The sequence below is a fragment of the Sphaeramia orbicularis genome, chromosome 3 (genome assembly GCF_902148855.1).
Source record: "Sphaeramia orbicularis chromosome 3, fSphaOr1.1, whole genome shotgun sequence".
NCBI classification, from domain to species: Eukaryota; Metazoa; Chordata; class Actinopteri; order Kurtiformes; family Apogonidae; genus Sphaeramia; species Sphaeramia orbicularis.
In genome coordinates, this window is record NC_043959.1 from 51,325,474 (window position 1) to 51,352,902 (window position 27,429).

Genomic DNA, 27,429 nt, shown 5'->3' on the forward strand with positions numbered 1-27,429 from the left:
TATCCATGATGGATGTCGACTTTGCCAACATCCTTCTGTCCGCCATGCCACCTCCTCTACGGAGGCCAGCGGGCAGCATTAGACAGAGCCGGCTCTCTTAATCAGTTTAGTAAGTCTCCTGCTGTCTCTGTCTGTACTCCCCAGCACACAATGGCAAAGAATACTGCAGAGGCCTCCACAGTGTCAAAGAATGTCCAGAGGAGAGTCTCGCCCACTCCCAAGGACCTCAGTCTCCTCAGCAGGTGGAGGTGACTCTGGCCGTTCTTGAACAGGGCATCTGTGTTGTCTGTTATTACTGAGGTGAACACCCAGGTACTTAATAGAGTCCATCTCAATGTCCAAGCCCTGGATGCTCATAATGTGTGTGTTATGAGGGTGACCTGCGGAAGTCAATCTCAATCTCCTTGGTTTTGCCGGTGTTCAGGAGCAGGTGGTTAAACTCACACCAGTCCACAAAGTCTGTGATGACTACCCCCCCCACCAGTAATCCTGTTTGTTCCTTTCAAACACACAGCCAACAATAGTGATGTCATCAGAGAACTTCTGCAGGTGACAGTGTGTGGTGTTGGCCTCTGTGCTCCAGACTACCACAGCTGACACATAGTTGTGTAGTCTCACATGCTGTGGTCTGTCAGTGAGGTAGTTGGTGGTCCACGCGGCCAGATGTTGGTCCACGTCTGCCTCCTCCATCTTCCCCCACAGCAGCAACACCTAGATGGTGTCGAAAGCACTGGAGAAGTCAAAGAACATGACTCTGACAGTGCTCCCAGGGGGACTCCAGGTGAGAAAGGGCTCGGTGCAGTAGGTAGATGATGGCGTCATCCATCCCAGTGCCTGGACAGTAGGTGAACTGCAGAGTGTCCAGTTCAGAGCTCACCTGGGAGCAGGGGTGGCGGAGAACGTTCCTCTCCATGGTCTTCATGGGTGGTCAGGTGGGAGGTCAAGGGGTCTATAGTGGTTTGGTTCACTGGGGTGGGCTTTTTTTGTGAACCGGACCCACACAGGAGGTCTTCCACAGGACTGGATCTCACTCCAGACAGAGGCTCAGGTTAAACAGGTACAGAACCACCTCACTGAGCTGGTCTGCACATTCCCTGAGCAGCCTGGAGCAGATACCGTCCAGGCCTTTGTCCTCTAGAGCTCCCTCCTCACCTGGTCCACTGTGATGGAGAGGGGGATGGGAGGTGACTGGAGGGGGTCCTCTGTGACAGAGGGGGGGCATAGGGAGATGAGTGAGGGACAGAGGTGATGGTGGTATCAGCAGGGGGGAGTCTGTCGTTCTGGAGGGGTGAAAGGAGGGACATAAAAGCGTGGGGGGCTGGAGCCGAGACAGAGAGGTGTGAGTGGATCTGAAGTGTCGATGGTAACACCGGGGGGGAGGTTTGCCACACTGGAGAGGTGTGAAGAGGGGCCTAGAAGGGTGGGGGTTGGAGTCAGGACAGAGTCAAACCTGTTGAAATGCAAATTCAGCTGGTTTACCCAGTCCTGATGTCCATTCAGACAATATCCACCCTTATCTTTCCTGTGGCCTGAAATGTGTTTCAGGCCTCTCCAAATGTCCTGGGTGTTGTTGTTCTCCAGGCGCTGCTCCAGTCTCCTCCTGTAGCTGTCCTTACACCTCCTGATGCTGTATTTCAGCTCCCTCTGGACTCTCCGCAGCTCTGCCTTGTCCCCAGAGATGAGGGCCCTCTTCTTTTCCTTCAGCAGGACCTTCAGATCAGGGGTCACCCAGGGCTTGTTGTTAGGAAAACACTGTACTGTCCTGGAGGGACTGAGAGTAAACAGCTGATCACGGGTGTATACAATAGAGTGGCTGAATGGGTCTCCCATGGCGACCTCAAAAAGTCCGGAAAACAGTAGAAAAAGTAGTGTAAAACTTGCAAAACTCCTAGGGGATTTGTCGAAAATAAAGAAAGAACTACAAAAGTACAGATAAATACTAAAAAATGCAAGAGAAAGGAAATCACATGAGAGAGCTGCTGCCATTCATGCTGCACCATCCTGAAGAGGATTATCATATATATTGCACTGTGTAAAAGTTTTAGGCCACCTTTAACTTTTTTTGTTCTTACAAGGTTGAACTGAGCATTTGTAGTTATTTCTCTTTCCTTCACATACAACAAGAAAACACAGTAAATATGTGCACAGCCTTAAAAGACACACAAAAACTGACCTAAATGAGTTTTAATGGTTTAGTGTGACCCCATGACAAGAGGCAGCACAAAACAATAAGAAACATCTGACATGTGTTGAATGAAACCTGGTATAAAACATCAGAAAATTAATGCAATAAATCTCATATTGTCTGAACAAAAGGGTTAAAGACATGTTAAGTGCAAAGGGAGGTCACACTAAACACTTTGGTTTATAGAAGCTGTTTTTTCCCTTTTGTTTTTACTGCTGTACATACTTATATATACTATATATATATATATATATATATATATATATATATATATATATATATATATATATATATATATATATATATACTATATACTATATATACTTATATACCCAGACTGTGTGTTAATACAGACTGAGAAAAGCATATGTGTGATCATTAGAACTTAAATAAACCAACAAACCTAATGTTGGTCTAGAACAGGGGTGTCAAACATATGGGATGAATTTGCAAAGTGCAAAAATTCTACTGAAGACATGGTCAAGGGTTTCAGACTCATTTTATTTCAGGAGCCAATTCAATCATAATTGGGTCAGACCAGTAAAATACTATCATAGTAACCTATAAATCATGACAACTCCAAATTCCAAACTTTTAACAACATTATACCTGTTACTAAATGTTTTGTACCTTTGCAGATCCATAGTGATCTATAAGGCAGATGTATAAATGATAAGTTATTTTTCTGAAGAAATTTCAGGTTGTTCATGGCTGTTCAACTTATTCACATTTTTTATGAAAGGATAGTTTGTAAATGCAAACATTTTCATAATTTAATGTTACTTTTTTGTACTAAAACATAGAAAAATGTAGAGTTGTCATTATTTATAAGTTATTGTGCTTTTATTATATTCATTATATTACTGGGGTTGGGATGAAATTTTGCTGTATGTGAAATGAACAAAAATGGGTCTGGGACTCGGAGGTTTAGGAATTTTGCACAGTATTGTGGGTTTACCTGAAACCTTGGGGCTTTAAGTACATTTAAGTACTTCAAGTAATTCAAGTACTCTTTTCACCCAGCCAACAGACTCTTTCAGCTCCTCCCCTCCAGGAAGCGATTCAGGAGTCTGCTGACCAGAACAAGTAGATACAGGAACAGCTTCTTCCCCACAGCCGTCACCCTACTGACCTCTGCCAGCAGATGACCACACACCCTCCTCCTACCTGTGTTGACTCTTGGTGCACTGACGCACAGATAACTACACATCTGGTTCCATAGCTGTACACATTCATCAGTATTCCTTACTGTTAAATCTATATCACACAACCAATATTGCATGTGTGTGTATATATGTATATGCTTACATCCACACTTAAGCTTTATGTGCATGCATAGGTGTATATATGTATGTATGTATATGTGTATATTCTGTAATGAACATCCAATTTATTCAACTGTATATTCAACTGTACATTCAATATTTAATTTAACCACCTTATTTGCACTAGTTGTACATAACTGCACTTATCTGTACATATTACTTACCTGTACATATGATATTTAACTGTATTATACTGCACTTCTGCTATTTTGCACTTCTGATTGGATGCTAACTGCATTTCGTTACCCTGTATTTATACTGAGTAATGACAATAAAGTTGAATCTAATCTAATCTAATTAAGTGCTTTTCTTAGATGAACTGCATTTATTATGTTCAAACAATTATTAAAAATCACCTGGTTTGTAATGATATGACGTTCACGAATGAATCGAATCTTTTGAATGGCTCTTTGAAACGAACGATGGGAACTGAGTCTTTGTAAAGAGCCATTCATTTTTAAAAAGAATTTTTTTAAGGAGGGAGTGTCCGATTGCCTGTCAATTTAGCATCACTGGGGAGGCATTGGCTCTATATACAGAGTAGAAGTGACAGAACTCCTGATGCGGTATCATTTTGATATTTACATTAAAGATATCAGGTATTTTGCAATGTTACTTGAAGTATTTTATTTGCACTACAGTTTTTTAGGTATTTAAGTACTGTAATTGCAGTGATTAATCACTGTTGTGTTTTGTGCAATTTTTTCCCGCTTGTTTACTCACATTTATTGTTCTTGTTCTGAGAATGGCACTACAGTTCAGGTATTTCAGTAACTGCAGTGATTAATCACTGTTGTGTTTTGTGCATTTTTTTCCATATGTTGACACACATTTATCGTTCTTGTTTTGAGGAGAATAAAATGTTATTTCATAAGAAAATGTTTTATTTTCTTCTTCATTTTTAGGCTACAGACTAGTCCACATAATGTACCGTGATGTTTTTTTGTCAAATTCCAGCATTTGCCTAATGTCACCTCTCATGTCATGGATTTAGCGCACACATTTGAACTAACTATTATTTTTTACAGTAAGATAATATTTACTGACGTGCCAATTAAACACCTTTAAAATGTAATGTCAATCATCACATGTAGCCTATTTAGTCAGTAAAACATTGGTGTTTCAAAATAATGCCAAAAACATAAAAGAGCCAGTCTTTTGAATGACTCTTTTCAGTGAATGGCTCCCTTCAAAGAACCAAAAGTCCCATCACTACTGGTTTGCCTAAAGCTGAAGTCCAGTATAAGATCTGAAGAGGCAATGAGAGTAAAGGTGAGTATCATCTCTTAACTTTGACCTAATGTATGTTTGTGATTTCATTCAAAGTCTCATTGTTTCTATTACATACAATGTGAGGATGTGTATTGAAATACCACATGATTACTGCTGTTACTCTTTTTTTTGAGGTTACAAACACCACATTACTCAAAACACGTGATAACAAGGGTCGTGCTTTAGTGAAAGATGAGTGGCAGATGAATTTCATGTTGCTTGCAGTAGTCCGGGGAAATGAGGACAGTAGATAAGCTCACCGTGACGTAGAGACAGTGGGAGGAGCTTCTGGACGTGGCCAACGGGCTGCTGCACTGACTCCACTGTGAGCCTGTCAAACACAACCAACACAGCCAACATGGCGGACTGGGGTGAGAAACTAAGTTGGGAAGGATAGCTGTTCCATAGCTTCACCGTTCGCTTGTCACAGTGTTTGTTTTATGAGCCTAGCAGCCCGTTATTGTCAAACTCAGTCGTTAGATGTGGATTGGCTTAACAAATTTCATGTTGTCGTTTTTACAGACGCTGACAACTTCGAGCCGGAGGAGCCGATTAAAAAGGCGGCAGCGCTGGACAAATGGGAAGGCGAAGACGAAGAGGAAGAGGTTAAGGTAAATTAATGTGACAAACAGTGGATGTGGCAGAGAATCCGGCTGTCGTTTTCTGTTACCGATTAACCAGCTGTTTGTGGGTTCGCTTACACGATAAGGTTAGACTGGACCTCCGGCTGTAATACCATGCTTCGCCGCGGTTTCTGGTCGCTTGTCTGTCCAACCCTCGGAGCCCGTGTTAGCTTTGTATTAGCCGGCGGCTAACTCATGTGGCTCCGTACGGCAGCAGTCAGTAGTAGCTTAACTTTCACCGAGCTAACATCAAGCTACAACTTTGTTCCCATCTGACCTTGTGTTATCGTGCCGGCAAATTATGGGATTAACTGGCTTTGTCTTTTTGATATTTGAGACTTAATTTGACCGCTGACAGTCAGCCATATAATTTTTTGGCTAACCGGCTAAATTTGGTTAACGTAGCCGGTTAGCATCTTGCCAGGCCACTTAAGCTAGCAAACGTGCTAGCTCCCATGCCATCTCGCGTATATAAAGGAGATTTAATGTTGGGTAACTCAAAACTTAGGCCGAACCGTGGAACTAGTTTGGATTCTTTGGCTAATGTGCGATTAATGGTCCGGTTGTCTCATTATTGTAAAAAAAAAAAAAAAAAATTGCTTGACGTTAGATGATTCGTAATTGTGTCCTACTCTGAATTCACTCAGCTTGAGTTACGTTTAACATGAGGCGGTGTTAGCTTGCTAACAAACTTTAGCTACATTCAGATGAAATCATCATCTGGGTTGATGACTCAACTCAACCAAGAACTAGGCCTAGAACATTCCCACTTTTCAACAGGCAGTCAGTGGGGACGCTGCTCTTCAGTTAATGCTGTATTATATGTCGTTATTAGGTGGTTACCTGAATGTTGTCATGGGTTTTGTCCAGAAACCTCAGATAATTCACACAGGGAAAGTGCTGGTAGTGGCCTATTCAATTGTTTAGTTTTCTGTGACATATGGTGCACTAGCCAAAGAAGCTACTCATTTCATGTTTACAAAATACAAAACAATGTCCTTATTCAGTCAGTAGTAACATATTTAGAACTTTCAAAGGGGTCAACAAAACATTTACTGTCTGTTGCAATGTTTTGATAAAGTTGAAGTATTGTAAAATGAAACTATTGCCATATTTTGAATGCAGCTTGTCACATTTCAGTGTAATATTGGAGTCTATAGCCCCAGCTTTGAAGTTGACTGTCTAATTGTATTTGACTGTTGTTGGGGGGGGGAAATATCTTTTCAGTTACATAATGAAGGCAAAGTGTAGGCTAAGTAGGAATTGCATATCCTGTTGAACTGCAATTCCCACTGATTGCTTGTTAGATCTGGAGTGCTATTCATGAACTCTGTATCACTTCAGGTGCTAATGAGGTTTTAAGTAGGGCATGATAATTTGACAATACATTTTAATATGAATACAGTCTGATGGAGAGGGAACATGTCTAGAGCAAGTTTTTTTTTGTTTGTTTGTTTGTTTGTTTTTAATATACTAATTTCTTTGTAGTGGATTAACAGATATTAAAAGTTTCTTATTGTATATGTCACTATACCAACATCATAATGTCAGTCATCTTTAACCAAAACATAATCATGAAATGTAGTTAGTGCAATTAGAAATGTGTGACTTATGTGTTTGGACAGCCATGGACTTAAATGTCCAACTAAGATTCCAGGCCAACTGAGACATTAATTGTGATTTATTTATGTATGTATTTATTTATTTTCTCTGTAGGTCTGGTTTTTATTTATTTTTGTAGCTTACATCAGGGGAATGACTTATCCATTTCCTGAAAATTCAAATGTTTTCTTGACATTTGTTTTGTTAAAAGTTACAGTTTACTTTTAATTACTACCCTTACTTTTAGCTGTGTCTGAAAAATTCAAATGAAGACTCAACCAGCTTTTCTCTTCGCAGGACAATTGGGATGATGATGAAGAAGAAGAGGAGAAAAAAGTAGCGGTTACAAAACTAGGTGAGTAAAATTCTAATGTTTAAAAAATACATTGGCTAATATATGAGTTATTCACAAAGTGTTCCTTGTTTTCTGTATACTCACTTGTATATTGTTTCATTATTTTAATTTTCAGAGACAAAGGTTTCTGAAAAGAAAAAGTTGAGTGAGAAGATCAAAGAGAAAGAAAATAGGTTAAAGAAAAAGCAACAGGAGCTAAAAGACATGCAAGAAAAAGTAAGTTTTACCCGTAATGACTCTATAAAGTATATGCAGTCCACAACATGTCTTAATCCAGGTAAGGTATAGAAAAGTCTTATGTGAATTTTTTTCTCACAGGAAGTGAATCTCAACCCTGAAGAACAACTTGCAGAGAAGTTAAGAGTGAAGAAGTTACAGGAAGATGCAGACTTGGAGCTTGCAAAGGATGCGTTTGGTGAGACAAGATTACTTTTAAATGTGTTTGGTCAATAATAAAAATATAACTTATTATGTAGATGGTTTCAGCCTGTAAATAGGTTTTGTAATTAGTGTTTAAAAAATATGATTCTTGAGTTCATTGTTTTGTTGTTCAGTATGGAAGTCTGTCGCTTCAACATTTTTATTTGGACTGAAAATTAACTGCTGTGTTTCTTTAAGTGTTATCCATAAATGCTAGCAGAAGTACATGCAGTATATCAGCATTTGTAATGCCTTAACATCTATGCCACTGCTTTAGGATATGGGCCTTAAAGGGGTCATATTTTGCTAAACCCACTTTTATTAGTCTGTGGTACATTTATTTGTGTATTTGGACCCTAATAGGGAAAAAAAAAAAAATGAATTCGAACCCTCCAAATGCTGCAAACTTATCTTTATATCCATTTTGGCAAAAATCGAGTGGATTTCTACAACCCGTTTTAATTCCTTCTTAATTTGTTACGTCTGTTACTAGTTATGTCACAACATCTGCACATATAAGGTCAAGACTTCCTACAAATATTTCTGACTACGCCATATTTGTTTGTCAGCAGCAGCGGTTATAGTCCATACTGAAAATATGTCCAAACTTCGAGCTGATTACCTAAAATTTTCAGTTGTTGGTTGTATTAACAAACACAAGTGGCTGAACGGGACAGAGCAGCATAGCCAACAACCTGGAGAGGGTGGGCCCTGAAGTGGCTCATTTGCATTTAAAGAGCCAGTGCTCAAAACGACCTTTCTGGTGTCATTACTCAGAAATAGGGTTGAAGATGGACCTGTGGAGTTGAATTAATGAAGTATTAAAACCCAAGCATAGCATTTAGTTTATGCAGACCACAGGGAAATGTTTTGAAATGCATAATTCCTTTTAAAAAAGCAAAATATCGCTCCTTTAAACTCTGCTAAAACTTTGTAAGAGTGTGTCTGAATATCTGTGCTTTGCATTTGAGTCTGTGTTTTTCATTATAAGTCATTTTTCTTTATCTGTTTTCCAGGTATTAGCAGCACTTCAAACAGTGTCACTGGGATTGACACCATGTGTCCATCTTCCAAAGAAGATTTTACAGAGTTTGAAAAATTGCTGAAGGAAAAGATATCCCAGTTTGAAAAATCTGTGCATTATTCAAGTTTCTTGGATTCATTGTTTCGGGAACTCTGTATTTCATGTAAGCTCAACACATCTCAGACATTTGAACGAGTCAATAGCTGAAACTGCAAAAAATCAGATTAATAAGAGATTCTTTCCTTCCTCACAGTGGAAGTAGATGACTTGAAGAAAATCAGTAATTCCCTGTCAGTCCTACTTAGTGAAAAACAGAAACAAGAAAAAGTAAGTTGAACCCTTTCTTATGTTTTCCAGTTATAATCTGAAGTTTATACTCAGTAGGGGGTGCTGTTCACCAAGCCTGTAGTCATCTGTTAAGTTTTCATAAACGGAATCCAACTGTATTATGCTTGGTACACTCATGTCACAAGATTTCACCTTTGCAATGGTATTTTTTTCAGTGTAATATAGAGTAATTATGTAGTGAAAATGTGCACAAAGCAGTTTTCTGCAGTTGTACATAATGTTCATCCTGACTATTTCACAGCAAAACAAAGGAAAGAAAAAGAAGAAAGGTGTGTTACCCGGAGGAGGTTTGAAAGCACAGATGAGAGACGACCTTGACTATGCAGAGTTTGATGGTGGCTACGCCCAAGACTATGAGGACTTCATGTGACACTGGCTCCATCACCACTGCCCTTTCCCCTCCCAGCCCTCAGAAATGCAGCTGTACCTTCTCATGCTGTCCAGTGCCATCCTGGAAAATCTGAACTATGTGTTGCCCCTTCATTTTGCTTAAATGACCAGAGGGACTATAATACCAGGGAGCATCCAGTCTCACAAACTCTTTACGTTGATACATATGGAATTGCCTTTTCTCTGTTCTGATTCAGCCTCGGCTCACATATAATCTTGTAGTATCTGTTGGGTGACCCAGCTTCAGTGAGGAATACATTATAATTGCTGTTGTCTGACTTTTTTGCGGGGTTCATTTCTTTAAATGTTGCTCCTGACAAAATGACAGATACAGTATTACAGTTCTAAGAGTAGTGACATAGAAACACAAGGTTCTATGCAAATTCTTAAACCAGAATGTCATGTGTATATATTATAGGTCTCACTTACCTGTGGATGGATCTTTACAGGAAAGTATATAGTATCTATAACTTGGTTGCCAAATGCGGAACAATTATTCAGTACATTAGTCATCTTTATCTCTGGACAGGTTGCACTGTAGGTTATTGGAAACGGACGCAACATGTACATTAAGGAATAGCGGTAATTTTACAGAGAGCACATGACATTCGCTAAGATAAAAGGGATAGATGAGTATAATAAATGTGACTTCAAAACCTCACAGCCATTCTCTTGATACATCTCTGGAATATCCTTGAAAATTTGGAGCAAAGAGAGCTAATAGGTATTTTTTGTGCATGACAAATGTAATTTACTAATTTGATTTCTACTAATGCAGAAAAAGTATGTATTGGGCAAGTAGGTTAACTTGCTACAACTGGTCTCCTAATCATTGCTTCTGCAGGCTTGTACCAAGTGTGAGGAGTGGAGGCTTCTGGGCCTTAAGCTACCATGTCTTCATATGGGCCACAATTAGGTGAAAGGGGCATATTTTTCCTTTTCTAGCAATTGACAAAGTTCAATGTTACATGGACAATTGGGTACATACAATGTGGAAGATACAGCATCTGCAGTGTTTTATAAGCATCTAATTTAATAAATCACTGGTCAAAAGGACAATTTGTGATTCTTTTGTTTATAGTGTCAGTAAATGAAACAAACTGGACTCAAAGATTACTGATTTTATGGCATGTGTAATAAATATGCTATTTACAGTTTCAAGTAAATATGACCACAGTACAGTTAAAGATGTAAATTAAAAGGTTTTGATACAGCAAACATTCTTTTGGAAGAACTTTCAAAAATAAGCATTGGTTTATTATACACTTAATTTGAAAAACATCTAAATATCAGGTTATCACTCAGCTCTCCACTGTAACAGGTGACAGAGCACTTTGAACATACAGATGACAAATTTAATGAAAAACCATCATGAAGTGTCTTAAGTGTTCGACCTGTTGATTATCCAGGTCTGAATTTCACCAGAGTGAACACTACTCTGTCGAAATGATATTCCCACATTTGGTGTTTAGATGATGGCTGTGGGGGGGTGTCAACATGTTGATCCAACATCTCATGGGTATTAAGTTGCATTTAGATCTGAATTTCAAAGGTCATAATCATGCCAAACCATTCAATGAGCCCTTGTGTCCTACTAATGGAGGTGTTGTCTTGAACAGACCACTCCCATCAGGTTTTTCGTTTAGTCTGTCACCAGTCTGTTACGGTTATTTTTCTTCCTAGCTGCTGGTGTGTGTGCGTTTCCCTGTAGGATTCCTGGTGCTGCGTCTGCGACTATTGCGGAGTGAATTAGAACCTCCTGCCCTCTGCCGGCGTCGGTTCTGCCTGCCTTCTCCTCTCACCACACTTGTTACTGTCTGACCTTGTGCATTCTGCATGGCCTGGAAAACACTCTGGCGCGTCACCTCACGATCTCCACAGGTGAATGTCATGGCTACGCCCTCATTGCTCTTCATGACACGAGACGTTCCATCTGAGGTGCCGTCAAAGCAGCGTCCAAGTGCAATCTCCTTGGCTGTGCGTGGATCCTGGTCTGTCACTGTGTAGATCCCGTAGTTATGGCCAAGAGGGTCCAGTGGTGCTAACATAGTGAATTCATTGGTGTCATTATTGACAGCGAGGGGCAGGTGGTTGACGAGATACTCCTGAAGCATTGTGTTGACACCATCTCTCTTGCAGCTTCCTTGAGGGATTACCTTCACAAGGGTCCGATCTACACGTTCCTGATCGTAGAGCATCCCACTGCACTTAAACTCCAGGCACACAGCTGACACAGTGTTCTGGTCCATGTCTCTGATGCTACGAGTGTCACGAAGGCCGTACAGTTGGCCCACTGTCTTGGGGTGGGTGCCACCCATGTTGCGGGACCGCACATTGATCTCATGTGGGCTGTTGAGCTTGACTTTGATGTAGCAGGCCCGGTATTCCATGGGTTTAGGCCACCAGCTTAGGTAGTCCTCTGTCCAGCTCATGGGGTCGTCTTCATTGAATGGCACAGTGTTGTAATCGTAGCGGTCTCCTTCTACTCTTGAAAAGCGGAAATGTGCAGCACTGAACGGTGCTTCCTCACATTCTTTCAAGTTCTCAAATGCATAAACTGGCCCGTTGCCTTCCTCAGCTGTGTTTGGGCTGGGCTTTGCTACGTTGATGCTGAATGCTGTCTTCTTCACTCTGGTGTCTTCGTGGTCAGACCGCCTGTAGTTAAGTTTACCCAGGTAGGGCTGAGGTACTCCGATAAGGTTGGGATTGAGCTTGGGAGCTGAAGGCACAGCTTCTAGTTCCTCTCCACCTAGATTGGCCATGACGTAGGCGGTGTAAGCATCAGCTTTTTGTTCATCGCAGAAGGCAGGAAGACAGGCACCATTGGGGCCAGTGATGACACTATCGAAACGACCCCATGCACGTGGGTTGGTAGAGTAACCAGCTGTGGGTTCCATGTTTATAAGACTGACAACAACGCCTTCAACCTGCTCACTAGGCATGAATCGCTCACTGCGGAAGGCCCTAACTTTGACATAACATCTGCGGTTCTCTGGGACATCCAGGTTAAACAGACGTCTCTCCCTGATCTCCATATTTCCAATCAGAAAGGTTCTTTCTTCTCTTTTACCTCTTCTTTTTTTCTCCACCTGAAGAGTGCCCTCCTCCTCCCACAGGCCGGTATCAGGGTTTAGTGACCACAGCTTCATGGTGTTAAGGTGTTCAGACATGGTCACCTGGGCAGAATCCAGGAATACCTTCACTTCACCTGCATTAAGTGGTTCGTTGTTTTCCTCCCCCCGAAAATCAACAGAGAACATCCCATAGGTCCGCAGTGGTAGGGTGTCTCCTTCATCTCCAACAAAATTCAAATCACTTTGAGCTGCTGCAGCTGTGGAGACATCTCTTGGGTCGAGGAATGTAACACTAGCATTCACATTACCAGTGAAGACCTCTCCACTCTGAGTGTAGAAGGAGTGAGGAGGAATCTGGATTTGAACCATTGCCTCTTGGCCCTCGACCTCTCCAAGCTCCAAGGTGTTTGTCTCTGTGGAGCTGATGGTCACAGGAGCTTTTTTCCTGAGAAGTTTGATCTCATGGTAAACAGCTCCTCCTTTTGTGTTGAATGGAAGTACCTTTGTAGTGTCAACAAATTTCTGCATGTTGTCTACAAATGTCAGGACGAGCCTCTCTGTATCTGGAGGGACCTGGATGGAGAAAGTACCTTTGTAGCCAGTGCGACTAATTCGAACTCCATTCATAAAAATGTGGCCGAACCTCATTGGCTCACCATTATCGGCGGCAATAGCCCTCCCGTACACAACGGCCTTGGTGTCCACACATTTCTGACAGCCACACTCAGTCACCACCATGGTGGGCAGTTGGTAACCCTGGCAGGTCAGTTGCCTTTCTTCCATCTTTGCCACACCACAGCAGTAAGCCACTTTGTCTTTGCACCTGATGCCATTATCCAGCTGTCCAGCACATGAAGCTGATGGACATTTACCCACATCAAAGTAGAAAGAGTTTGTGCCATTTTGATAGCAGTCATGTGGAAGACGGATGAGGTGGGATTCAGGCTTGGGGTTACATGAATGCTCATTTCTACCTGTGTAAGAAATGTACAAATCCAAAAGATCATTTAGTTTGATCTTACTGTCATATAATTGAAGCAAAATGCATCATTGACCACACAGCTTTTCTGTGTGACCTCCTGTCCCACTACAGCTCTGGAGAAAAGTAAAAGAACCTTCTACTTTACTATTTTTAATTTCACTTTTTATGAATGTGTGTGAATCGAGTAAATTCTCAAAAATAGCAACAACAATTCTCCTAATTAACAAATAAAAATGTATTTAGAGCATTTATTTAATAATATAATTGGCTGAAATAGCAATACATTGTTAGCATACATTGAATAATGCAAGAAAATCTGTACTAGTGTTTTAACTAATGAATTTCTGATATTTTTCTTTTTAGTGGATTAAAACTGATCAGTCACAATTTGTCTTGGCCCAATATCACTCTCATAGACCTACATCTATTCATGAGCCTGATTCAAAACTGCAAGCAAGTTGGTTTTGATTGATAGCGTGTGACAATCCATAGTTCTCTTGATGTTTTTCCAGAGGTTGTCAATAGGGGTTCATGTTTAGAAATGTGAGGTAGTCTCCTCATTTTTTTTTTCCAGAGCTGTATATGTAGTTTTATTAATTCATTCATTCAAAAAGAGAAAACATACCTAAGATTTTGAGTGTGGCTGGTTTGGTCTTGATGGTACCAGATGGACCACTTGCTTTGCAGTAGTACTCTCCTGCCTGTTCAGGATGCAGGTCCTTGAGGACTAAGGTGCTGTCAGACTGCCTCTCTAGAAGACTGTTGTTATAAAACCTTTTGGTTGACAGAAAAACATGGTTATGCATCAGTTGTTCATTTTAGGTATTAATTTTTAAGAACTAGAACTGCTATGTACTTCCTTATTGAATATAATAAGTCCTACCATTGGTACTTCTCTGGCTGTGGCGTTCCTGACACTTTGCAGCAAAAGGCAGCAGTTTGTCCCTCCCTTCTGGTTTTGCTTTCAGGGTTGCTCAATACATGAAGCTTCTCTGAAAAAAGAAAAATCACAAGTGAAGATCACAATGTGGAAAAGAAATGAAAAGAAATTCCTTCACTGTCAGTACTTTTTGGCACAATTATAACATTACAAAATAAAATGCACAATAAATCTGTACCTGTTCTTTTTAGCTGGATGCTGAGGACAGAGGTACGTTCAGTGCTGTGTGGCACAACAACACTATGGGTAGCATGACCCTGCAGGCTGATGGTCAAGGTGGTGTTGGCATCAGGGCACAGACCCGGGATGCGAAAATGTCCGTTGTGGTCGGTGAGAGTGAGGAGTTTCCCAGAGCGAAGGATAGTAGCCCCTTCAGCTGTCAGACCTCCAGCGCCACGGACTGAACCCAGCACTGTGTGATCTTCACACATGCAGGCATCACACTCTGCATTCACCCTCCCCATCACACACTTCAGGAGGCATTCTGAACAGAGGAAAACAAACACAGCAAGTGACATTTCTTTACTGGTTTACTGTAGATGTCCCTTGTTTTCAGATCAAGGTTGTAATAGTTTTGGATTTTTCATTATAGTTTAGTTTTGTTTAGTTTTGACTTTTTTTTCTCCAATTCAGTTAGTTTTAATTAGTTTTTAGAGCAGGTTTGCTAGTTTTTATTAGTTCTTGTTATATTCTAAATGCTTAGTTTTAGTTTAGTTTTAGTTTTTTTTAATATCTTTTATCTTCTTCGCTGTCAAATTCACATAAATCCCAGACAGGACTCTGCTGCTTTCTCCCAACTTTAGTCTCCATGTTTCCAGGTAGAGTGGGGACTAGAAGACAACTCTAAACCACAAGTGATGAGAAGTGATGGATCGTTAAATATCAAATGGTGCCAGCAGCTAAAATTGCTTGAGGGAAATAAATTGATTTCATATCAATCGGACATTGACAAAGACGAAAACAAAGGGAATTTTATCCATAATTTTTATACATTTTAGTTAGTTTTGTAAACACACAATACAGTTTCAGTTAGTTATCATTCTTTTCTTTTAGTAATAGTTTTTATTTCAGTTAACGAAAATGTTTTTACAATTCTAGTTTTCATCTTTTCATTAGTTTTCGTTAACGATAATAACCTTGTTTCAGATATGATCATTTATCGATCATGCCAAGTTGGAACCTGACAGAATAAAAAGCACATGTTAAGTCAGTGTTCTTCAACAAATACCCCACCTGTCTTTGGACACTCTGGCCCGTTACATTCTTTCCCCTCAACTTTAGGCCCAACACATGGCACAGAGCTGGATTGGCACTTTCTGGAACGCAGTTGAACCCCAACTTCACCACAGAGGGCAGGACATGAACTCCAGTCTGACCACAGACCCCAAGTACCCTGAATATTCTCCCTGATGTCTGTTAAAAAAAGCACACAAATGATAAACAACCATCTTGGACAGAGAATATGACCTTGTATGTCTTTGACTGTCAGTGTTAGGGGTCAGGACGCAAGATGGAACTTTTTGAAAACTGAATATTTAACATACCTTTAGGACAGAGGAAGCGAACTGCGTAGTTGGAACAGTTGTGTTCAGGACCCTGTTCTTCATTGAGGCACCAGAACCCCACAGTGGGGTCTGCGTGGACCTTCTCCCCTGTTTCTCTTGCTGGTATCCAGTCAGTGGTTCTGGCTTCAAGGGCCCGTGGGGTCTCACAGACTCGGGCTCGGTAGTAGAAGCGAATGGCATCGAGCTGCTCGTAGTCTCCACGACCTCCGGGATGATCAACGTTGAACCAAGATGTCCACTCGTAGTTGTCTGAAAGCATAGTGCAACAAACATGTTTTAAAGTGCTCATATTGTGTGTGCTAACATATCAAGTTAGTTGAGGTTTGTGCTGTACATTCATAACTTTATTTTAAGTTCAAGTTCTAAAAAACGAAGGTACCCTCAATGTGGAATAAACCAGGGCTGGACTCTCTAGTGTCTCCTCTCCATGATCCTGGAACAGATGAATCAATTATATGGTCAGTTCATTCATTTTATTTCAATGCTTCTGTGAAATCCTATTATTACTAATAATTAACAGTGACTGTAATGATTACTTTTTCAGGATATATAACATGGACAGGATATTAACATGAAATGTTAGATATGTATTTTGAACATAATGACTGAACAAGTTTGAAAATGCACTAACATAATATTTCAGATAAATATACATGGAAAGTTTTTCAATTCAAGACTAAACTTTCAGCTTCAGTCAAGAATAAACACAAAATATCTCATACACATGATAACTACATCATTCTTTGCTATTCTGTGATTTTTTACCCCTCGGCCAACTTCTGGCCAAAGGAGTATTGTAATCGTTTTGTTGTCTATCCATCTGTCTGTCTGTCTGTCTGTCTGTCTGTCCATTCAATGACATAATCGCATTATCTGAAGAATGCATTGAGATATCTGCACCAGTGTGGATGCATCTTGGCAGAAGTCTATTGAAAATAGGTGACCTTGACCTACTTTTTCAAGGTCAAATGGCCTTGTGCCTTCTGCTGTTATAATATCTGAGTACTTTCAAACATAAATATGTGTGCAATAAGTTTTACACAAAGACAATCTAATCTAAATTATAGGGTAATAACTTTCAACAGAATCTTACACTATATTTGGCCGAGGGAGATTAAAGGTGGCCAGCAGGTTATGTTTTTGTATAGTAATCAAAGATGGAAAAAGTACTCAGATCTTGTGCTTAAAGGAGAAATATCACTCCCTTACAAAGGTGCAAAATGTAATAACAGTAAAAAAATTACTTGCAGAATGTAAAAATTGTTGTATTATAATAGAATTTTATATTGTCAGTGGATAACATGTTAGAGAATTTTAGTTTTGTTCAATGTGGAGCCAGGTTTAGATTATTGTATTATTTTCCTACATCATATAAGCATGTAAAAAGAAATGAAACTGTTAAATAAGTGCAGTGAAGTGAAAAATATGTATTGTCTTTTGAGTGACTTTTGACTACTTGAATACATGTTCTTGACTCTTACACCGGCTGTGATGCAGTGTTGTTGTAAAGACACTTTATTAGTAAAGAAGAAAGCACCGAACAAGAATGTTTCCATGTTTGTCAGAGGCCTACCTTGAGTTGTACTGACAGTGGCTGCTGTGATCCCCAGGATGAAGAGCAGAGGCCTCACCGACATCGTCACACTCTGCTGCTACTTGAACTTTCACCTTTACTAATATGTGTAACACACTAGAAGTTCCAGAGAAGATAGAGTCCCTGTTTGGAAGACAAACAAGGTGGTGAAACATACAAATGTTTTCATTAGTAAGACGTTGATATTTCACAGTGTCCTCTGAACAAATAGATTTGAATTAAGCCAAATGTATTGATGGAATAATCTGTATAATACTGGAAACAATTTGAAGTTTATGTAGAAAAACAAGTAGTAATTTAATACTGTGAATAAAACATGAACATGCACAACAAAATGTGTCTTTAAGAATCGACCCCATGCTTTTTGTATTTTGGCTGGAACACACATGGATGGACAGAGCCCCCACTCAGATTACACATCTGTGTTAGCCATCACCATTTGTCAGGGGAACGCTCAACATTTCTGCATCCACTGACGAAAAACTGAACTCCACAATCCAGATATCCACCCACTCACTCACACAGGGTTCACATTTGGAAACGCTAGGTTTAAAAATTCTCACAACTGGTTTTCACGCACATGTCAACAAAACTCTAGGTATTTAGTTTGAATAATTACAACAGTATTTAGGGTGAAATGGATGATGTGGGTTTAATTAGAGGACTGTGATTACACTCACGGCTCAGAGCTAATATGACACCTTCAAACACTCCTAAAGAAAATCCATTCACCGTGAAAACGTAAAAAAAACGAACCATCTTCTTGTTACATTGTTAAAATTAAAATTCATTTAACATTTTCAATCAAATGTAATGACCATCGACGCATGTTTCTACCTGTTAGAATACATATATGAACAGATTTGATGGTTTTCTTACCGTCTTGCTGAGTTGTTTTATTTGTTTTTCTCCAGGCTGTAGATTATTTTTTTTAGAAAACTCTTCTTCTGTAAAATCACTTCTTTTCTTCCACTTCTGCCTCACATTTCTCTCCTCCTCCTCCACAGTCCTTAGGTCTGGTTAAATGTACTCCTTCACTGTCTCTTTTATACCCCACTCCCACCAGCACCCCTCCCTCCTCTGGGCACTCTGCCACAGTGTCCTTTCATTACACTATTATCCTTATAATTCATCACCTTCATTGTACGGCCCTGACACCCAATGATTATTAAATAGTGCTGTATGAACTGAGGGGCAGTCAGGGGGTCTTAGGAACAAATGCTGGTCTCAATAAATCGACCCCCTCGTGTCTAAGATCAGCGCTGACTGAGTCAAACTGGGCATTTGTCGTCTCTCCTGGTCCCAGGCGACACTTTCTGGACAGAAATAGATCCACATCTTACTGATGCTGCACTTGGTGAGTTAGTTCGATTTTCTTTTAGCTAAAGCTGCCACAAAAACTCACACTTAACACGACAAATAGGACTGAGTCCAATTTATCTGACTGGTGCCAAATATTGTGGAATTACTGTGACTTTTGGTGTCAGTCAGAAAATGCACAATAAATATTTTAACATCTACTTGAAAGCATAAAACTATTAGGATAGAATAGAATAGAATAGAATAGAATAGAATAGAATAGAATAGAATAGAATAGAATAGAATAGAATAGAGACAGGACAGAATAGAATAGAATAGAAACAGGACAGAATAGAATAGAATAGAATAGAATAGAATAGAATAGAATAGAATAGAATAGAATAGAATAGAATAGAATAGAAACAGGACAGAATAGAATAGAATAGAATAGAATAGAATAGAAACAGGACAGAATAGAATAGAAACAGGACAGAATAGAATAGAATAGAATAGAATAGAATAGAATAGAATAAAATGCCATTTCCACAGGTACATTGCAATACAAGAATACTTGTGAGTTTTCCGAATCAAGAAATGATAAAAAAAAAAAGGCATAAAACGGCAAAGACAATAAAATAAAATAACATTTAAAGTACAGTCAAAATGAAGTTACAAGTGTACATTACAGGTACACATTTTATAATCTTCAAACAACTCCAAAACTAAGAAACTAAAAAACTTAAGGGAAACTGAGATGCAGTTGTAAGTTGATTTTTGTCTATTTCATTGTAAATATGAATTCTGACACTTATATGGCCAAATAACAGCCATATATGCATTGGCATTCTGTTATATAATGTTTAGATACCACAGCATTTGTCTGGTGGTTTAATTTGAGCCTGTTCTGACTGTCAGCAATCACAGAGGAGAAATCTGACACTGTTTTAGTGCATCACACTGGTGAGACCACAACAGACCGGCCTCATTATGTTAATGTGTACACACAGTACAAGTTACAGTTACTGTGGATTTCCTCTGTGGTGTGTCAGTAGTGTGAGGGGACTTGATCATATTACAATGAATAATTGCTGTCAGTGTTTATCACGTTACAGCTTTGACATCCTGTTCATGCAAACCCACCTTCGTATCACTAATAGGTCATGTCGGAGATGGTTTTTAACCCTTTCATGCATAGTGGTCACTACAGTGGACAGTTACTCTACAGCTTTACTCTTGTATATTCATGAGTTTTGTTGTTTTAGTTCCACATCAACCAACACAGTGGACACTTATGCATCATCTCATGAACTGCAATTCATACCATTATTGTAACTTTGCTGTTCTTGATTGGTTCTTGAGTGGAAATCAATTGTTAATATTTATTTTTTGCATATTATCTCCATGAAGTGAGTAATAACTAGTATTAGAATATGTTAAAATGTGAGAAAACATCAGATTAGCTGCATTAAACATGGTTTCATTTCACTGTTTTCATAACACTTTGTGATATTGGGTTTTAAATACATGTTTCTTTGCTTCAAGAATAAAATTCAAGGTGTCGCTGAGTGGACATTTTTGTAACTCCATGAAAAACAGGTTGATTTAAAAAAAAAAAAAAATTGATCACATTGTTTTTTTTTTTCATGCCTAAAGAGGAATAAAAACACTCAGCAAAAAAAAAATCTTGATTAACCTTCGTCTTGTGTTAGCTTTCTGTTACCATCTCTCATGGTAACGGGTCGGTTTTGACCCATGTCTTAAATCAGCGGTAAAATACACTAAAAACAATTATCTATCATCCAATTTGTTTCTCATCTCTTGGTTTCCTTGTTAGATTTCCTTATCCATAAAAATATTGGTTTTAATATTTTTGGTGTGGACCTCTGGGTCTTTTTTTTTTTGTCAGTATACCCCTTGATGTGCACTCCGTCAGCCACCAGCTCTATACTGAACTGACCTCACATGTGTGGACATGCCCATCTGTGCTTGTTTTGTTTTTGTGCAGGTATACTGGATAACAAGGCAAAATGAGAATCCCAAAAAGCTCACATGATTGGGAGAGGAGCTGGCTGTCAGTGCTTTGGCTGACAGTGCACTTAGGATTTCAGTTTTGGCTCTAATTTCTGCTTTATTATTTCATTTTTATAACTGGGTCGAAATCGACCCTAACAAAACAAAGGTTATAATTTCAACTAGAGCATTTTATAATTTAGTGAAAACATTTTTTTTTGTATTATTTTGTTGAAACAGAGGTTCCTGACAAAGTCAAAAAGCCTTGATGCAATAAACAAATTTTATGTGGTTCTTTTATGCATTTAAAATCTAAAATGGGTCGGTGCTGACCCTAACACAAGAGGAAGGTTAAGGTTCTCATAACTCATACATGAAAGGGTTAACATGACATACATTGAAAATCAGTCTAAAAAAAAAAAAAATTAAACCCCGAGAGTCAAGTTTATATTTTGCAGTTGCATGTATTATTATTTAGGATCAATGACAAGTATAAAAACTAAGCATTGTTTCAACATGAAGTAATTTTGGTAAGAAAAAATGACAAAAAAAGGTTTATTTTACTGTGATATCAGTCATCAGAGCACCAGAGAATAGGAGAATAAGTCTTCAGTGTAAAGCCTGAACATGGCAGTGCAAAAAGTCTAATGGAAAACAAAGCAACCAAGCTAAAAGTCCTGATTTGTTCAATATATTTTATCTCAGTGCTTTTTCCTTTCTTTCCTTGGTCTGTACTCCACACTAGGAATACCCTTTTTTGTCTATAGGGTCAGTCTGGTACACTAACAGGGTTCAATGGGGGGAGGGGGTGTTCAATATGATTTCCACATTTTTGCAATGATTTAACTCCCAGACTAATAATAATATCAGAGTAAAGCCTTTAGAGCTTCCTAGCTTGTTATTATTTTTAAAAGTTGTCAGATATGTTTATATCAAGCTGCAAATGTTTAATTAAGTATAAAGTAGCTTCTTTGCAGCGTTTACCTTGTATTTACTGTGCCTTGTGCCTACAATGGTGGGTATCAATATTTTTATTTATTTATTTTGCTCTTGCTGCCACTACTTATCCTCTAATGAGCACAGCAGGTTTAAGTTCAGAAGTTGTTTAAAGAACAGGAAACATGAAATGTAAAGTCAAATGTGAATGCAGGGTCCCAAGAGATTAACCCTTTCATGCATAGTGGTCACTCCAGTGGACAGTTCTTCTCCAGCTGTTCTCTTATATATTCATGGATTTTGTTGTTTTAGTTCCATATCAGCCAACACAGCGGACGCTCATGCATCATCCCATACACTGACATTCATACAATTATTGTAACTTTGCTGTTCTTGATAAACCTGATCTGCACTAACATGTTTGAGAGTAAATCAATTGCTAATTGTTATTAGTCTGTAATTGACAGTTTTCTGAAACAAAAAAGTTTGTTTTGTTTTTGGCATATCCTCCTGAGACCTAGCAATGCATTTTGTCCTCTATAGGGGACAAAACTTTGACAGTTTAACTTAAATGTTGTCCATTGTAAGGACATTCCATTAAAAAAATCAATACAATAAATAAAAAGGATTTTAAAAATGTGTCTGAAAAAACTGTTGCATTATGCAGTTTCCAATCAAGACAATTTTTTAGTGTAAAAAAGCTAAAATTGTCAATTTCCTGGGTCTCAGGAGGATATTATCTTCATGAAATGAGCAATAACTAGTATTTGAGTGTGATCAAATGTGAGAAAACATCAGATTAACAGCATTAAAAACGTTTTTATTTTTATAGTTTTCACACAGTATATCACTTTCTGATGATGAGTTTTAAATACATGTTTCTTTGCCTCAAAAATTAAACACATGGCGTCCAGCTGAGTGGACATTTTTGTAACTCCATGAAAAATAAGTTCATAAGAAAAAAAATCAATTGCATTGCTTTTTTCATGCCTAAAGAGGAATAAATACACTCAAGAAAAAAATATTGACTAAGGTTGTCATAATTCATGCATGAAAGAGTTAAAATAAAAGTCACCTTGGCTGGATATATTTCGATTTGACAGTAATGTTTGATCTAATGCCTCCTCCACTCTTATATTGTCTGGACTCTCCATTATCCAAACACACACAGAGAACATGGAGTTCTTTCTAAAAATACACTCATCCCCGTCTGTTGGAGATCCTGTATAAAGTCGTCTGTATCTGTTGTTTTTCCACATAACGTTTATTAGCTGACCTCATCGTGTCAATTACAAGGCAACTAACACCAGCAGAGGAAGAATAAAACCACCCATATCTCTGCACGCTTCCTCCTGATTCTAGGTCAGGTGAAGAAACAAATGACTGGTGGGAAAAAAAGTTAGGTCTGAACTCACGTCTACGACTGGAAACAAAAAGTACATCGTGCATGTAATGTGTAATTCTGTTCAATAAGCACAATGTTTATCTGCAACCTCGAGGTTTATCCACTAATAATTAGTTTGATGAGAGGGAATGAGTTAAATCACAAAGCATTTAATGGCCAAAGGACTAGAGAACAGTATCTTAGGTGTTTTCTTCACGTCAGACCTGTGTCCTAAATGTTCAGAGTAACAGCTTATTTTTATGTATGTAGAAATATTAATATGATGATCCACTGACTCTTATTTCCAGGTCTGCTTTAGGTAAAATATATGACTTATTATTATTAGTAATAAGCATCACTGAAATTTACCACAAATAAAAAAAATAATAAAACTAATAAAATAAATTATTACTTTTTTCTCATTGTATCCAACATGAATTGGACTACGTCATGTAGAAGCTGTGAATGATTTGTCATCAGGGTGGTGGTATTCATCTGACAACATCCAACCATAAAAACAACTACTGTAAGAACACAAAACAATGTACGTTCTGAAAAACTGGAAAAGTGGATCACATATCTCTACCGTCACAAGAGACTTAGTCGGAACTGTCTGTTTTATTTGCAGTGTAATTTTCTTTTAATGTTTGTCTTCCATGTTCATGTTGCTTCATTTTTTATATGTTGTACATGTTTTGCTAAGGCAATAAAAAGTGACAAAAAAAAAAAACAATCTGTTTTTACTGTTCATTCCCAGCAGAAGATCTGTCCGTCTTAATATTTCTGTAATTCTTATATATATTCCACAGTCACCTGCTTATGTTAATGCACCGAAGGTGTAATATCAGTAACCATATTTGAAGAAACAAGCAATTAATCTAGAAGCAAGTAATTTTCTTTTATTAGAAAAAAATATACTGAACAAGTTGTGCCAGGCACAACAAACCCCACCCTTCGAATGTATTGTTGCTTATTTTGGCATCAATCCAGCTGATGTCATCATGTTTATGCATGTGCTGATGCCCGCATATCTATTGCATCTATATATGTGCCAAGTCTGAAGTAAATTGAAACATAATGGATGTTTTTATAGACATTTGAAATTTCGCCCAAAAAATTCATAAAAAAATTGGAACTTTGACCTGCTTTTCCCAAAATGTAATGACATCTATTCTAGATCACTGGCAATCTATAAACCCAATTTGGTAAGAATTCAACCAATAGTTTTGCTGCTAGAGTGTTAACAAACAAAGAAACAATACCCCTTGCCTCCCCTTCAGGCGGTGTGGTAATAATTATATTACCAATCCAAACAGTTCTTTAATATTACACAGTAGTTGTTCAGCATTGAGCCATAAATACTTCATTTTTTTAATAGTTCTGGATAGTTTTAGGCAGTTTAATTCACAAAAGCGTGTATGTTTTATTAACTGTGATTGTGAATCACTACCACTTTGACGTCACTTACAAACCAGGAAATGCTTGTTGAGCAAATAATTAACTAGAAAAGCACTCGGAGAGCGCAGACCTCCACCAAGGCAGATCAGTTGTTGTCCCCCCCCCAGCATCCCCACCAAAATTTAATCATTTGTTCCTTGTGCCAGACTCAACATTTCCTGAAAATTTCATCCAAATCTGTCCGTAGGTTGTTGAGTTATCTTGCTAACAGACAGACAAACAGACAGACAGACAAACTCCAATGAAAACACAACCTCCGACGTTTCACTTGGTGGAGGTAATAAATATTAATAACAAAATGATCAATATATCACTGAAAATGTCTACAAAACAATATAAAATTAGCTGTAATAAATGTTGATGAATAATTTACTGCAAATCTCTATATGATTTGGAGCTATTTATAAGAGTCACAAGGGTTTGGGGTTGTGAATGATCCAGAGCTGGGGGTCCTAAATTCTACTTATTTAGGAGGAAATGAGCAGAGAAAAGGTAGATACTCAAGTCACGTAAGTATGTCAGTGTACCTCATCCAGCACTGTTCAGAGGATAGAGGCATTTGACAGGTTAAAACATACAAAGGTGAAAATAAACTCTGAGGAAAAACAATTCCCTTAACAAATAAATTCCTGTGATGCTTGTGGTCGACACAACAGCCTGTTTTATCATGTGTCGAGGAAACCTGCCAGTCACATTAACTGTGGAGGCGTGTCATGTTCTTTTATGGTCATAAATAAACAGGTTCTTACTAGCAGCTCCAAACTATTGTGATATGAGATCAGAACAAAAACAAAAGCAGCATCCTGACACACCATCAATTACTAAGCTGGAGTCAATCCCTGGAGAGAGGCCGTTAAAAACCAGGAGCAGACGTAATATGACCAGAACAAACAGCACTGAACTACAACCTCCACAGATGCACAAGATTATATACATGTCCACTGGAGTTCAAACCTAGATATATAAGCCAGCCAAATGGATCCAGTTTGTTTTTGTTGAATAGTACCCTCTACAGTCTAATAAAAAGCCCAGTCAATGCAGAAGGCCAGCTCTTCATTTACTGAAGTAACTAAAGACATGACATTCATTTCTGCAGCTGTACGTTAGTTAAACCATCTGTTAATGTAGAAAAGTCAGTAAAAGCATTAAAACACTCCTCAAAGAAAAATCTGTTCTTCAGTTTGAATGGGTTTTATTTCAGCTGGTAAATGTAGACATTTTTCTTGCATATGTAAATCATGAAAATGACACTATACACTGCTAAGTTGTGTGCATGTTTTTTCCATTTATGTATTGGTTTATCAAGTGTTAATGTTGTGATGCTCATGTTGCGCTCTCTGCCCGGGCGTTCAAGGGAGATGGCTGCATTTTGTGAGTTTTTGAAAAGACCATGAACTAGCTACATGTCCTCACCAGAGGTGATTTCTCATAGACTGCAAGGGAAGTTTGGTTTCCCCTAAAATTATAAAAAAATTAAATGGTTAAATATGTACGGTTGTGTTGACAATTCATTGACTACAAATGTGTTAGAACACGTTCATCTCACAGACGAGTTCGTTCAGAATCAGCTTTATCATAAACCAGTGGACTTGATGTTGTTCACTTCTCATACATTCCCGTTGCGCTGTTCTCCCACGATCTCTGCTCAGTGCATTTGCCCGTAGATGCTCAGCGTCCATGCACTTCAATGGGACTGAGTGGAACAGTTTTTTTCATTGCCTCAAAACTGGACAGTAATTGGATAAATGCCACGATGTTGACCTGCCCCCGGACGCTCGGCATCTCTTAGGGTGAATGGAGCTGTGGGCGGAGCCTGGCCGGGCTGGACGCCGGGCTTCCACATGTTGATTGGAGGATCAGTCGAAAGGCTGAATCCAGTTTGATTGACAGCTATTTTGAGATCTACTCCTTCACTGACACAGTTCAGTTTAATACCGTCACACATTCTGCTGTGAAATCGAGAGAGAAACCACTACGAAATTACTTGTTCATTTCTTGCACTGTAAATAAAACACACTCATTGTACTTCCTTGTTTCAATTTAACATAATTTCAACGTTTTCTTGTTTAGTTGATAAGAGAAAGTCACCGACCATTTTCTTAAAAAGGAACGGAGGGACGAATTTATGTTTAAACTAGAAGCACTCGGAGAGCGCAGACCTCAGCCAAGGCTGATCAGTGGCCCCCCCTGTGGGCCCCCCCCACGCCAAGGAGGTTATGTTTTTGCCAGGGTTTGTTTGTCTGTCTGTTTGTTTGTCTGTCCGTTAGTGTGCAACATAACTCGAAAAGTTATGGACAGATTTTGATGAAATTTTCTGGTCTGCGCCCCCCCCGATCACCACCAAAATTTAATCATTTTTTAAATCATTCCTTATCCCATTTCCAACAAACCCTGAAAATTTCATCAAAATCTGTCCATAACTTTTTGAGTTATGTTGCACACTAACGGACAGACAAACAGACAAACAAACAGACAAACAAACCCTGGCAAAAACATAACCTCCTTGGCGGAGGTAATAACCTGACTTTTTTTAATGTAAGCCGACAATGAGCGTCTGAAAGACAAGCAGCCACCACTGGTCCTCACGCGTCCATAGTTTTTTCAACAACAGCCATTACAACTAGAAGCACTCGGAGAGCGCAG

The 27,429-nt window shown here is 38.8% G+C and overlaps 2 protein-coding genes across 2 annotated transcripts; one reads left to right on the forward strand and one right to left on the reverse strand.

Moving 5' to 3' along the window:
• The first annotated feature begins 5,073 nt into the window (after positions 1-5,073).
• On the forward strand, positions 5,074-10,600 carry eif3jb (eukaryotic translation initiation factor 3, subunit Jb). Its single transcript, XM_030125590.1, has 8 exons — positions 5,074-5,153; positions 5,305-5,393; positions 7,305-7,362; positions 7,478-7,578; positions 7,681-7,777; positions 8,799-8,969; positions 9,060-9,133; positions 9,396-10,600. The coding sequence occupies exons 1-8, from the start codon at positions 5,141-5,143 to the stop codon at positions 9,522-9,524; spliced, it is 732 nt and encodes a 243-aa protein (XP_029981450.1). The 5' UTR covers positions 5,074-5,140; the 3' UTR covers positions 9,525-10,600.
• Positions 10,601-10,650: 50 nt separating this feature from the next.
• Positions 10,651-18,711, reverse strand: cilp (cartilage intermediate layer protein, nucleotide pyrophosphohydrolase). Its single transcript, XM_030125579.1, has 9 exons — positions 18,579-18,711; positions 17,679-17,822; positions 16,485-16,538; positions 16,085-16,354; positions 15,774-15,953; positions 14,719-15,024; positions 14,484-14,592; positions 14,226-14,374; positions 10,651-13,592 (listed from the first exon to the last, which is right to left on the reverse strand). The coding sequence occupies exons 2-9, from the start codon at positions 17,740-17,742 to the stop codon at positions 11,224-11,226; spliced, it is 3,501 nt and encodes a 1,166-aa protein (XP_029981439.1). The 5' UTR covers positions 17,743-17,822; positions 18,579-18,711; the 3' UTR covers positions 10,651-11,223.
• Positions 18,712-27,429: the final 8,718 nt, after the last annotated feature.

Coding starts and splice junctions, on each gene's coding strand:
- eif3jb (XM_030125590.1), top strand. Junction 5,394..7,304: donor ACGAAGAGGAAGAGGTTAAG/GTAAATTAATGT, acceptor TTCTCTTCGCAG/GACAATTGGGATGATGATGA. Junction 7,778..8,798: donor GCTTGCAAAGGATGCGTTTG/GTGAGACAAGAT, acceptor TCTGTTTTCCAG/GTATTAGCAGCACTTCAAAC.
- cilp (XM_030125579.1), bottom strand. CDS start 17,742: ATGTCGGTGAGGCCTCTGCTCTTCATCCTGGGGATCACAGCAGCCACT. Junction 16,355..16,484: donor TGGTTTATTCCACATTGAGG/GTACCTTCGTTT, acceptor CTATGCTTTCAG/ACAACTACGAGTGGACATCT. Junction 14,593..14,718: donor CATCCAGCTAAAAAGAACAG/GTACAGATTTAT, acceptor TTCTTTTTTCAG/AGAAGCTTCATGTATTGAGC.